This window comes from Odontesthes bonariensis, chromosome 24 (assembly GCF_027942865.1).
Source record: "Odontesthes bonariensis isolate fOdoBon6 chromosome 24, fOdoBon6.hap1, whole genome shotgun sequence".
NCBI classification, from domain to species: Eukaryota; Metazoa; Chordata; class Actinopteri; order Atheriniformes; family Atherinopsidae; genus Odontesthes; species Odontesthes bonariensis.
The window spans coordinates 12510267-12523338 of NC_134529.1; the positions used below are offsets into that span (position 1 = coordinate 12510267).

Sequence of the window (13072 nt, forward strand, 5' to 3'; positions counted from 1 at the left end):
TTACACACATTTAATATGTTAGATTAAACAAGATATCTTCAAACTTTTTGGTCTCTGATGTCTTACAAAAAGCAGCTTGTAGTTGGGGTAACATTACAGCTGTCACTGGAGTTTTTCATTCAGTTTAAAAAAAAACACATCATGTAGTTTCATTACCGTGAATATTCAGATTATGTAAATTCTCACAAACAATTGCAGGTTAGAGAAAATCCAAGAACAGATTTATATGAAATCTTTGTTCTTCCATCTCCTGTTGATTATGTCATAACGGCTGGTATTCCTGCATATTAAACTATATGTTATGACGCTTCACGTCCAGTAGCTACAACAGTAAAATACAGCATGCACCACTGTTCAAAACTTGCGTCCTATTGTTACAGACCACAAACTCTGCATGGAAAACTTTTGATTTGTGCTTTTATTACATTAAATTAAGAGGAACAAGAGTTTTGTAAATTACATTCAAAACGTACATAATATACAAAAACGTCTTTCATCTAATGCCCACTTTCAGCATCTTCTCCTTTCACGTTCATGCATACTGTTCATGCAAACACATCCACTCAATGAAACGCTGTAAAAACATATGAGGCAACAAAAACAAACAAATAAAAACATTAGGTCAATTTAACCCGGTCTTCAACGTTGTTTTGCATAGATTCTTAAACTACAGGTTAACATACGCTTCTCTTTTTTATTTTAAGTCATTTTCTTTTGTTTTTGCTTAGTTATTATATGACTCGTACAGACAAAGCATACATCTGTCCTTCCATTATAAATGCTCAGCCAACAGCATTTGTGAATTTGGGCTACATCTGAACTTTGAAGAAAAAGAAAAAAATCCTGTGTAACCATATGCGATAGTCAATCAACATGAACAAACAATGCAAACTCTTCATTTCAATTCTAGTTATAGAAACCAGCCAATTTCACTTGTGTGTGAAAAGAAATGCAGTATTGATTATTAAAAGGCAAAAAAGCTCTTGGATTGACTTAATTAGATACAAAGTTATGTTAATTCTGAGAGTTATTGTGTTGGTCAGGGTATTTAAACTTGACAGTTTGTCTGGTCATATAAGTCATATGGAATAGACTCAGGATCCTCTTGAAATCCATTTAATTAGTTCTTTCATTTCGGTGTTCTCACTCTCCTCAGGTGCATGTTTCTTGATAAGCTCTAATTACGCTCTCATAAGCCGGAGGTGGGGTTTGCGTAGCATTAAAACCCCTCAAACCGTTGTTCCCCCAAAATGAGTCAGGTCTTGTTGGGGTGGCGCCTGGCTGGGCCGTAGTATGAGCTGATCCAGATGACATGGTCAGAGTTGGTGTACGAGGCAGCGTGGTCTGACTTCCCTCCTCTGCCTCCCTTGCAATCTGGCTGCATTGGATGAGAGGGTGGAAGGTGGAGGCCCTGAAGCTGGATTTGTGTCCCAGTGGGTCTAGCTGATCCTGGGAGGAAGTTTGGCGGTGAAAGCTGAAAGCAGCACTTATTAAACTGTTGTTGCTCCGACGATCGTAGCTGCTGTTGCGGTTGAAGCCTGGGCGGTTGCGGGAGGACGTGTGCGAGTGGCGATGTGGGCGACGGGTGATAATGGCAGAGCCTGCTTTGCGTCGGGACATCCACGTAAGGATCACGTAAACCAGGGCACCCAAGAGCAGACCCACAGCCATGGACACACAGAAAGCTATAATCAGAGGGACTGAGAAGAGAGCAGAATTATAAAAAATGTTATGGCCAATACATCACAAACATTCACCATGTGCTTTTTATTTTTATTTAAGTTGCTTTTCACCTCTTTCAGATGCCCTATTTACTCTCATTTTGAATCTGTTGTAGGCAACAGCTCTAGAAAAAGGAAGTGGTGCTAAAAAGAAACAGCTGGAGGAACAGGATGCATTTAATCGGGTTAAATGGCAACAGTTCAGTCACATCATTTGATATAAAAACAACACCTTAGAATGGCAAAGTCTCTTAGAAGGGAAGATGGGTAGAGGTTAAGCCATCTGCAAAAAACTGTGTCTATAAACTGTGGAGCAGTTTCAGAATAATGTTCCTCAACTTACAGTTGTGAATACTTTGAATTATACAGCATCTACAGTACATGATGTCAAAAGATTTAGAGAATCTGGAGACATCTCTTTGCACATGGGACACAGCTGAAGGTCAGTATTGGATCTCCGTGGTCCTCAGGCAGCACTACATTAAAAACCAACATGACTCTGTCATGGAAATCACTGCATGGGCTCAGGAACACTACCAGAAATCATTGTATGTGACCTCAGTTCACCGTGGCCTCCACAAAGCCAGAATAAAGCTTTATCATGCAAAGAAGAAGCTGTATGAGAATATGGTCCAGAAATGCAGCCATCTCTTCTCTGAGCCAAAGCTCATTTCAAATGTGCCGAGGCAAAGTGGAAAACTGTTTTGTGGTCAGATGAATTAACATTTGAAGTTTTTTTTTTTTTTTTTTTTTTGGAAGTCATGGGTGCCACATCCTCTGAACTAAAGAGAGGAGGAACCACCCATTGTTATCAGCTGTCAGTTCAAAAGTCTGCATCTTTGATGGTATGGGGCTGCCTATGGAACTGGCAACTTGCACATCTGGAAAGGCACTGAAAGAGCCTAAAGATCTATACAGGTTTTATATATGCTCCCACCCAGACATGGTCTTTCTCAGGGAAGGCTTTGAATATTTTAGCAACACTTGATAGTACAAGAGTCGAAGTGCTGGACTGTTCTGCCTGAAAACATTTGGCATCATCATGAAATGCACAATATGACAAAGATGATCCAGGATTTTGGAACAGCCAGAATCCTGTCTCAAACAAGAATGGGGCAACATTACTCTGCCAAAGAGTCCAGCAACTGGTTTCCTCAGTTACAGACTTTAGCTAAAAGAAGAGCGGATGCTGTGCGGTGATAAACGTAGACCTGTCAATGTTTCAGGCATGTTGCTGCCATCAAAGTCAAGATGAGCTAATATTTTTCATGAAATGGTAAAATATCTCCTTTAACTTATGTTAACTTTCAACATTTGAAATGTTTTCTGTGCTCTTTGGTGATTAAAATATCAGGTCATGACATTTGCAAATCGTTAAAATTTTTATTTGCATTTAACACAAAGTCCCAACTTTTCTGTCATTGGGGTTGTAATAAATCCAAATGCATTTGCCTTCCCGAGGTATGAAAAAATCTGCTTGTAACAAATGGAGGATGCCAGCAGATGCCCCGTGACAAAATAATTAAACTTTACTATTTCATGTTTACCAGAGCAAATCTGGACACTACAAACAAAGGCTGCGACTTCTTGCTCAGTCATTTTGTGATTCAAAGCAACAATTCCAACACAAGCAAGCTTGAAAGAAGACAGAGAATGCAGCAGATAAGATAAATCTTGTTGGACGTATTCCAGGGAAAACAAACTAGTTTCCTTTAATGCCATTAAGTGTTAACAAAGACTGCGTTGCTCAAATTTCTACACCAGATCTTTCCTCTAATTTTGGGAAAGGGAAAAAGCAGATACCAAACATCATCTGGAAATGACATTTGGGAAATATGAGGGGAAAAAAACGCTAAGAAAACATGCCAGTCGCTTGTGAGGTTAAAGTGTATACTTATTTGGAGAAAAAAAAGGGTTCTTTGAATATTCAAAGTTGTTCCATTAATTACGGTTTACAAGGAACTGGGCACACATATTGTATCCATTTTAGAAGTAATTGCTTCTAAAATTAATTAGTAATTGCTTGAAATTCCTGAAAGAACAACAGCACCCATCAGAGTGACCACCTTAAAAAGATCAGCAGAAGGAAAGTTTGTAAAAACTCACCAGCATCGAAGGACCGGAGCATGCCCAAAAAGATATTTGTGTTGTTCTCAGCCATGACAAAAAGAGAGACTGATACTCCGTTCAGTCTGTCTTTTACGGTCCTCTCCTCTGTCAGGTCTTGCCTGTCTTTCCTTTCTTCTGATGGGTTTTCCTGTCTTTCTGCTTTGTCTCTTTCCTGTTCCTTAACTTTCTCTCTGCTCCTCTGCTCACTTTCTCTGTCAGTATGTCCGACGCTCTCGGAGGGAAACTTAGCCCAGAGGCACACAGTACTGGCAGCAAACTCTGGCAGTCATCTTGTTTATGGAAGCGGAAAACTACACTGTCACATTTCCTGCTTTTCTGCTTGAAATTAGCAACAGGAGTGGCTTATCTATCCAGGACAGAGATCCTGGAGGTGGAGAGCCAGGGTGTTTCTGTAATCGTTTCCTCTCCCATCATTTCCTTCAGGTTGATTAATGTAAGAATGTTACTACAACAGCAGCGTAAGTGTCCGTCCTCCTGCGCTCACCACAGGAAACTCGTTTACACTTTTTCATATCTTACTTCCTGTCTGAAATGTTAAATATTTCAATTGCGTCTCACATTTTTACCTTACGCCACAGACACCGCTGGAGCCGTGACAGTTCTTGGCCTGCATTGAGTGGTGAAGGGAAATCCACAGCTGGAATTGATGGTGGAAACTTTGTGAGTCCTTTAATACTCAGTTGTAGTGATGCAGAAAGACTACTCTGAGCAGCCCATGAGTGTGTGGATATCTGCCTGAAATCCAGCATTTTTGTGCGTAAGCTCAGTCTTTCCACAGTGCATGCCAGGTCAGTGCTTCCTGGATGTGATGTCTGCTCTTGAGCGCTCCAAAAAAAACATTGTAGTTTGATAAGAAATAAAATCCACAGACGTTTTTACACTGAGAGTCTTTTCTTTTTTTTTTTTTTTTAAGCCTTGACAAATTGAGATTGATTAAGCTCATTCATTCGTGATCCCACAATCAGTTTTAATCCAATTTAGGCCAAATCTGCAAGGTCATCAATCCAGTCAGACACAGGGATGAAGTCATCCTGCTCACATCATTCTAATGCTGAACAGCCCATTGGTGCCATCATCTTTTGATACCAATTCCCAGTCAATTTTTTATCTTAACTTCAGTTTCAACATCAATTAAGTCAACTGATTAATCCGGAAAAAAAAGGAACATTGCTGAGTGTTTTATACTGTGAAGCTGACAAATATCACCCTCTGTACCAACAATGAGAGAGAGAATAGCCGGACCAAAGCTGAACTTCCTTTGATTGTTGGCTCTGCTGTAAAACCTGTCCGAAATAACCAGGAGGCACCCATAACGTTATGTGAAATGGTATGCATGGCCATTGTGTTCTTTTATTGGAGGCTATTGTTCTGTTCATACCATAGGTGGAGGGGACAGCTAAAGTCCATGTCTTTCTCAAGGTAGAATTGGGCAATGAGTGTTGGGAAGGCAAAATACGTAGTTCAGTCCTCTATAATTTGAAATTAGTATTTACTGGATCTAGGAAGTGATGAAGGAGTCACTGTATTATTGTGTATTTAAAGTCATGCAAAGCAGCAAAGTGCAAAGTAGATTCAATGACTCAAGATTGTTCCAGTTTTTGTAACAGGAACTTATATCAACATGACACTCAGGATGGACAATAATGTTTATATATGATAAAGAAGTAAATATGATTTATTACTGTTGAAAGAAAGAAAGAAGTTGTTCTTTACAATACTAGTTTTGTATAAATTCAACCTCTCAGTTCATTGCTATTTTAATGTAGAACGATTGTGCTATTAAGAATAAAATGCCATCAGGGAGTGGAAGTGTTTCTTCTATTCCCTCTGTGAGCAGTAGGTGGAGTAATACTCTAGGATCACTTTAAATCTCGACCTTTCATGTGATGATGTAAAAATAGGAGGTACCATCTAAAATCGACCTTTCGAACTGTTCTTGATAATATGTGATACAGTATGACTGCTGGGCAACACATAATTATTATAGCATCCAAAAGTCATCCCACAGTTTTGATATCACATACACTGCGTAGCTTAACGAGGAATGGTCAGCTTAAGTGAGTGACCCCCTCTTAAGAGATTCACCAAAGGTCACAGGACACGATGTGCTTCTGATTACATTTGCACATAACCAAAAAAATAAAAATAATCACAACACATCTACTGGATTAGCAAATGTCTGTGTGAAGATCAAGTGCATCAAACACTACTGTTATACACAGCAGCCCAGTCCATTTTCTGCGACTTGGCCCTACGTTGTCTGTATTACAGGGATTAGATGCCTCTTTTCTATTGAAGCTGAAGAGCAGTGGTCATCGAGCCTTTCACCTTGGGTGTTTGGTGTATGTTTAAGTGGTTACTTCTCCTTGACTCCCCCAAAAAAGGGGCAAAATGGGGTGATAGTGCCTGGGGAGGAATTTTGGATTTGGCCAGAGGTTGTTGTATGGATGAATACTTGTGCATTTTAGGTAACTGATGGAAAAATAAAAGAAGAGCAACTGTGCAAACAGCTGACTGATGTGTTTTTGATTAAAATGGGATGCCCAGTGGATGCAATCACACTCTACAGTGAGACCAACAACGGACTGCAGGCTACTGAATAAAATATAATTCAGTGCAAAGGCTGGGAACCACTGATGCACGTCAAATAAGAAAGTGAGGGGTTCCGAGTCAAATCCACATCTTTTCTATGTCCTATAACCTTCAAAAATATCAGGCTACAAACAGCAGTATACCAAGTTCCCCCCACATAAGTAAAAATCACGTTTATCATTAGATTAAATAGCTTATTCTGACAGAGAGTTTACCTCTCTTTGCTACTATGCTGAATTTAACATGCAGGTTGCCACCAAACTTTCTAATGAGATTTTAGAAAAGTGCTGACTCTGCATGAAAAAGATTATTACACTGGCAGTCTCGGTCCCAGCTCTCTGCCTGTGCAATGATTAGATAAGAAAGCGTATCTTAAATGGGAAGGTCTTTGCAACTACTGGAAGATTTCTTATTGACCCGTGAGCCTTTTCCCTGCTCTCTGCTCACGTCTGCTGCAGCGTTGTCCACTCACTGTTGTGCTGAATCTGTTTGGTCCTGGAGGACTCTGAACGGTGGAGGTCACCTCAAGCCAAGCTGCGTAAAAATGTAGGAATCAGCAGTCAGCTCCTGCTGCAGAGGACTCAGCCAGTCCTCGACTCTTCAGTGCAGTGGTAATTGAAGCAGCAGATTCTCATGCTTAGGAGGAAGATGTGTTCATACAGTTAATGCTGAATTGTGGTGAAAGTACCAAATTTAAATAATCTTTCCCTGCCTTTGTGGTGGTTATTGCAGTCGAACAGTCCATTTCACATGAATGCTTTTCTCATGTTTATGGTCAGAGTATTGACTTTATTTGATGGTTTCCTTTTCCTCAAAAACACAGTGAGAGAAAATAAGAGATTTTCATGTTTCACAATGTCTAATATCTCCATCTTTATCCCTAACTTGACACCATTTTAGCGTGTTTTTCCCATAGTTAATATGATAATTATTCACTGAAAAAGGAGCACAACAGAACTTCAAAAAGCTCTCTGGATGATGTGGACATTTGCTAAATGGGGAAACAAATACACTGCAGAGGGCCGTCCTGTCTTCCTACAGATTCCCATCCTTAAAATCCACCTCATCACCTGCTGCCTGTCATTTTGCCCAAACTGAGGAATCTGCAGTCAATGATCAATTATTAGTTTTTGCGTTTTTCATACGCACTCCTCTGTCTCTCTTTTTATTGAATGACGTTGTGGGCCAATGCACTGCTGCTCTTTCAGCTTTCATAAGAAGTCTCTGGAGATGATGATGAAAGGTCTTGTCTAATGGGATTACACATCGCAATAAGTGCTCAAAGCCTAGTGGTTCATCACACCTCCCTCCCGCATTTCAAAGAGTGGCATTGATCTGTTGTGGAGCAGGACATTTTGGTTGCTGTTTTTTAGATCTGCTTATTGGCAGAGATGTGTTTTGACTAATTATTATTATTATTATTATTATTATTATTACAGCTACATGAGTTGCTTTTATGTTTTCCTTTTTATGAGGAGCAATTTGCTTTGTGGGAAAATACTCTGTACAGGATTTGATTTGTGAGATGCACCAATCCCCCTTTAACCTGAGCAGTATAAGAGCAGACTGTTGTGGTGATGTCATGAGATAATTCATGGAGCTGCTCAATAGGCAATAAATTATGAAGCTACCTATAGGGCTACACCAAAAGATATGTTTTGGATTCGAATACAAATAGAGTTATTGACACATTGTTATTTTTGTTCTAATAACACATTTTACTTACAAATACTTATTTTTGTTCAAATACAGCAATACTGTTTGTAGAGCATGATGGAAAAGGAAGTATCATTCAAAGCACACGGCAATTTACAAAAAGAGGAGGGTTTATACATCTGTGTGTGTACATATATTTACATCCTCCAATCTACAGTTACCTGTACACATGATTAATCTTAATTTCTTGCAGGACTTATTTTTGGCAGAGTTATTCTACTCATATTGTTTGAAAACTTTAAACATTGCTGAAACTTTAGGCCCTACTTAGTCCATGTTCCCTTCACTATGTTTGTTATTTTCATTCAGCTGTGCAGTGCTTCCATGTTGAATCAGTTTACTTGTCATTCATTTACCTGTTGTTCTTTGTAATCATCCATGTTAATATTATCTATGTTGTAATATTTCAGGTTGATTCACACCTGATTTATGAAATAAATTCAATAAGTCAGGTCCTGATGAGATTTTTGCAAGTCTTCCAGGCACTTTGTGGTGAGTACGCAAGTTTGGCTTTGACCATTATAGCAAATAAATCTTATCTAAGGTAGATATAATACTTCAGATTGTTTAGTTGGCTAAAAAAACATAACAAATACCTGATAAGTTAGTCATAGAAAGTGTCACCCGATCATCAGATGATTCCTTGTTTTTCTCATTTCCAGTTAAAATGCCATTCCATCTTGATTTGTATTGGCCAAAATCACTGAAAAATCACAATCATTTTAGTCTGCAAAGTAGTTTACCTGCTTTTTAAAAAGGCTCAAGTGAGAAATGGTATGTTGCCCTCACATGTATCATGATGCTAATTCTATTATGTGTTGTTCCCACATCTATTTCTTGCACGCTCTCAAACTGACACATGTTTCAGTAGAACCATCAGGCATGATAAGATCCCTAGATATGAACAGCAATCCTTTTGGTTGGACAGCAGGTGGCAGTGCCTGCAGAATATGAATTGAGCCTGTCTGCAGAAGTAACAAACTCAAGGGAGGGGGGGTTCTAAGATGTTCATAGACACACATGCATACACATACAGTATGCACTTACATCATCATTATCAGGGGAGGAGCTTTGCTGAGTGTGAGGATTGCAGACTGCTACTGTAACAGGGATGACTTGAAAAGAGACATAGTCACATGGACATGGTTCAGCTCTGATATCCTGCAGTCGTTATTAAAATACTGTACTACTGCAACGTAATATGATGCCTGGTCAGAGCACGAGAGTGCTGCAAGGGTGACGCACAGAAGCTGGGACGTGACTTTGGTGACCTCAGGACAGCGGCATGGCATCACCCAGGCACTACAGACACTCTGCTCGAGACATTACCAGTGTGATGCAGAGACTGCAAGGTAGGTGTAAAATGCTTACTCACACTGCTCTGACTTGGTTTGCAGCGTTTTTAGAGGTGACCTAGAGCTTGATTCAGCAAATACTGGAGAGAATGAGTTTCACAGTCTCATCCTTGTTGCTCATGGCAATGAATGTCCTCTCTGTGTTGTGTTGGAATTCAAGTTCATAAAAAATGTTTGGTGGGGGAGGGATAATACTAGATGGGATATGTCACAGGCTGCAATATGCAAGTGCGGAGGATTTCTTACCATATGACAAGTTATATTATATAAAACATTCAGTTGCTTTTAGTTTGCTATTGAGAATTGCAGTGCAGATGCATGCAGCTGTTAGTCCTTGCGTGCAGTATGCCATATTTGTTATTTTTTGTGGCATAAAAACAACTAGATTAAATAGGACTTTGACATTGGCTTGCTCCTGTGGGTATTTACTGTTTATGAGTGCACGTGCTTGCTACATGTATCTATTTGCTTGTGCACGCATGGGTCTGGGTGTTCATATGTGAGTTTATATAATGTTTCTGTATGTAGATAGAGAGGGAAGCAGACAATAGAACAGATAATCCCCAGAGAAGCTGACAGGATGAAGTCTATTCGTCTTACTTAACTCTGCAGTAGCAGCAGGACTTTGTCTTACAGTGAACAGCTGAATCTGGAGCCGACTATACACTTGCTATGATGTGAAGTATAGTAAAATCAGTAGTTCTTGATTTTTTTAAAAAGAAAAGACCTTTCTTTCATTTGTATTTTCAGTAGACATCAGCAATTTTTTAGACTTTTTATTCAGCTGAATTATGTATATGTTATGTTTTTTTACATTATAACTTATCAGTAACCTCCATTGTAAAACAGTTAATCTATTTGTTTAAAGATCACATATCCCCTACTGACAGGATCAGATTGATGACGCTCGCAAAGTATCAGGAAAGTCAGATGACACTAGAGCTGAGATCCAATATGGCTGCTCCCTGTGTGGCTTCCGAGGTGGCAGTTTCTGTAAAAGCAGCATCAGTAGCCACGTGGTTCTTCTGCATCACTGTGTGCAGGTGTGGATGCACACTCTGAATCACAATTGTGCACTGATTGATCTAATTTTAGAAGCCTCCTTTTACGCCGTCTCTTCAGTACAAAGGCAGATTGATGCACCTACATGTCCAATGAGAAATAGATCATTAACACAATACCGTTGGTTGATGTTTGATTCTGTCAAATTTACTTTACAAATATTCATAAATTAGAGATACAACTGTTTTCAGAAGTTGCTCAGTGTTTAATCTCAAGTATCTTATGTTTCTAGATATTTTGACAAGCTGATAAAGTATATCTGTAGGGAATATGTTTCCATCATGGTTTACACTATATACAAGGGCTTGATGTAATAATGTTAGAAAGTGAATGACATGATGTCATTATTACTTGTTCCAGTTTTTGTCTGACTGGATGCTTGTAAATGGCAATATATCAACACCAGTTGGTCTAACGTTTATCACATTTTAACAAACAGTCCTTATACCAGTTGCCTTTAACTGTTACTTTATTCTTAATATCATGTGGCATTTTGTGAGGGTTTGTGAGAACAATGCTGCTTTATCATAGCCAAATTGTCGTTTTCCACAAACACACGTAAACAGTTTGAAATGGTTTTAAAATTGAATATAGCCCTGAATAGAGATATACTGCTTGTCTGATTTGCTGCCTGTTGTTTGAATGGATTTACATAGTTATTATTATTATTTTTATTTTTTTCTGTTTTCACATACAACTCTTTGTACTATCTACCATCCCCTTTTAGCACATAATCACATTAGCTTGTTTGTAGGGGGATGGGTGGAATATAATTTGATGTTATGTTTTATTTGATGTGTTCTGGTTTCTGTCCATCTCTTGGGATATGAGAGTTGAACCTGTGATAATATCATCAAGATGTTTTGTAGGAATCAAAGGCTGATGTTTTCATTAGTCTGTGCCTTAAAAAGGTGAACATATGCGTGTGTTCTTTGTCTGTCTGGTGTTATATTGTTAGAAATCTGTTCCCAAAGCCTTTTTTTTAGGCTTGCTTTCCTTTAATTTCATAGGCTTGATGTAATCAATGAGATGAATTGTTTGTATTGATGTTTATATATTTTTGCCAAAAACTTGGCAGTAATCTAATTTCTTATCACCTGAGAGTTGAATTGATATAGGTAATTCGAGCCTGATTTGATTAACATATTTTAAGAGAATATAATCCTCTCAAAGTAGCCACATTCCACAAATCACCACCAGATATCATGACACTGAGGCTTAATATGGAAGTTGTTCATAACCAGTTTGTGCAGCATCAAAACAATTACAAGTTTTGCCCCAGTTTTGGGCGCTGTGTTTCTCTCCCTTCAACCATCTCTTTGGGTGCACCTCTCTGTCGCTGTGAAAGAACCACAATTAGTGACACCATATGGCGGAGAACGGCAAGGCTTCTTTGAACACCTCCCAGCCCGAACTGCTCCATATGCTGTGGAATTTGCCTGTTTGTTGTCTCTCATTAATGAGAAAAGCGATGCGCTGTTTTTCCTGTTTCTCTTTCTCACATGTTTTCTCTATTGTGGGCGGCGGAGGCGTTCATTCCTGACTAGGCCTCTGGGTTTTACCGTCTGCTAGCCTATCAAGCGGACAAGTTTGCTAAAACAGTTTGAGTTCAGAACACCTGCTTGAGTTTTCCCTGTATAGGCTGTATGTAATCCTGAATTGCATATTTGCTTATATTTGGATAAAACAGAAGCATATAGCCACATATTGAGTTTTTCATTAAGTTCAGGCTTTATGTGGTTGTGTTGTGCAAAGTGTGATCCATTCTTGTAAGGATGTTGCCAATATGATTTTGGTAAAGGAGGATTCGGAGCAGGAAGAAAGATTTGAGGGTAGAAGTGACAAAGGTCAGCTCACCTTAAGAACTTAAGTCCCATACTGAGAATACTGGATGGATTAAATGAATGGAATGAGGGAGACAACAGGAAGAGTGTAAAAATGAGACTGAACAAGCAGGAGAAAGATCTCACACACTAGTTTTTAAGCTCTTGATTGCTTGTGGGTCTGGCACAGATCCTCAGGTTGGCACAAGGCCAGGGTGACATCCTGTTGCCAGGGGCGACAATATGATTCGGCCGCAGCCAAGGAAGACCCAAGCAGACGGTCACCTTGAGCCACACCAGCCTCCTGTTTAGTTGTGACACCACCATTCATCGTGTACGGCTCTGGATACCTTGGCTTCACACATGCACATGCACCAAGAATTACACACAGACGCCAAAAACAACCGCTGTGCGTTAAAAATAGCTGCTCTGCATCCCCCCCGCCCCCGTCTCACCACTGGGAGTCGGCAGTTTAGCTGAGTGGTTAAACAGATCCAGAGCATGTCTTTAGGGTCATCAGACCAGAACTGAAGCAGTGGTGCAACAGCAGTACAGCAAGATTTGTTATTTATTCTGGTGCTTCTTCTTCGTGTCTTTCCAGATTGTGTTTGTGACTTGTTGCCATGGCTGCAGTCGCATGACAGTCAGCACAGCATTTTTTTTTACCCTGTGG

At 39.5% G+C, this 13072-nt stretch overlaps 1 protein-coding gene across 1 annotated transcript; it reads right to left on the minus strand.

Annotated features, from left to right (window-relative positions):
• Positions 1 to 1129: 1129 nt before the first annotated feature.
• Positions 1130 to 4153, minus strand: myct1a (myc target 1a). The gene is made up of 2 exons (XM_075458878.1): positions 3828 to 4153; positions 1130 to 1700 (listed from the first exon to the last, which is right to left on the minus strand). Exons 1-2 carry the CDS (start codon positions 3880 to 3882, stop codon positions 1153 to 1155), a joined length of 603 nt encoding a protein of 200 aa, XP_075314993.1. The 5' UTR covers positions 3883 to 4153; the 3' UTR covers positions 1130 to 1152.
• Between the last annotated feature and the right edge of the window lie 8919 nt (positions 4154 to 13072).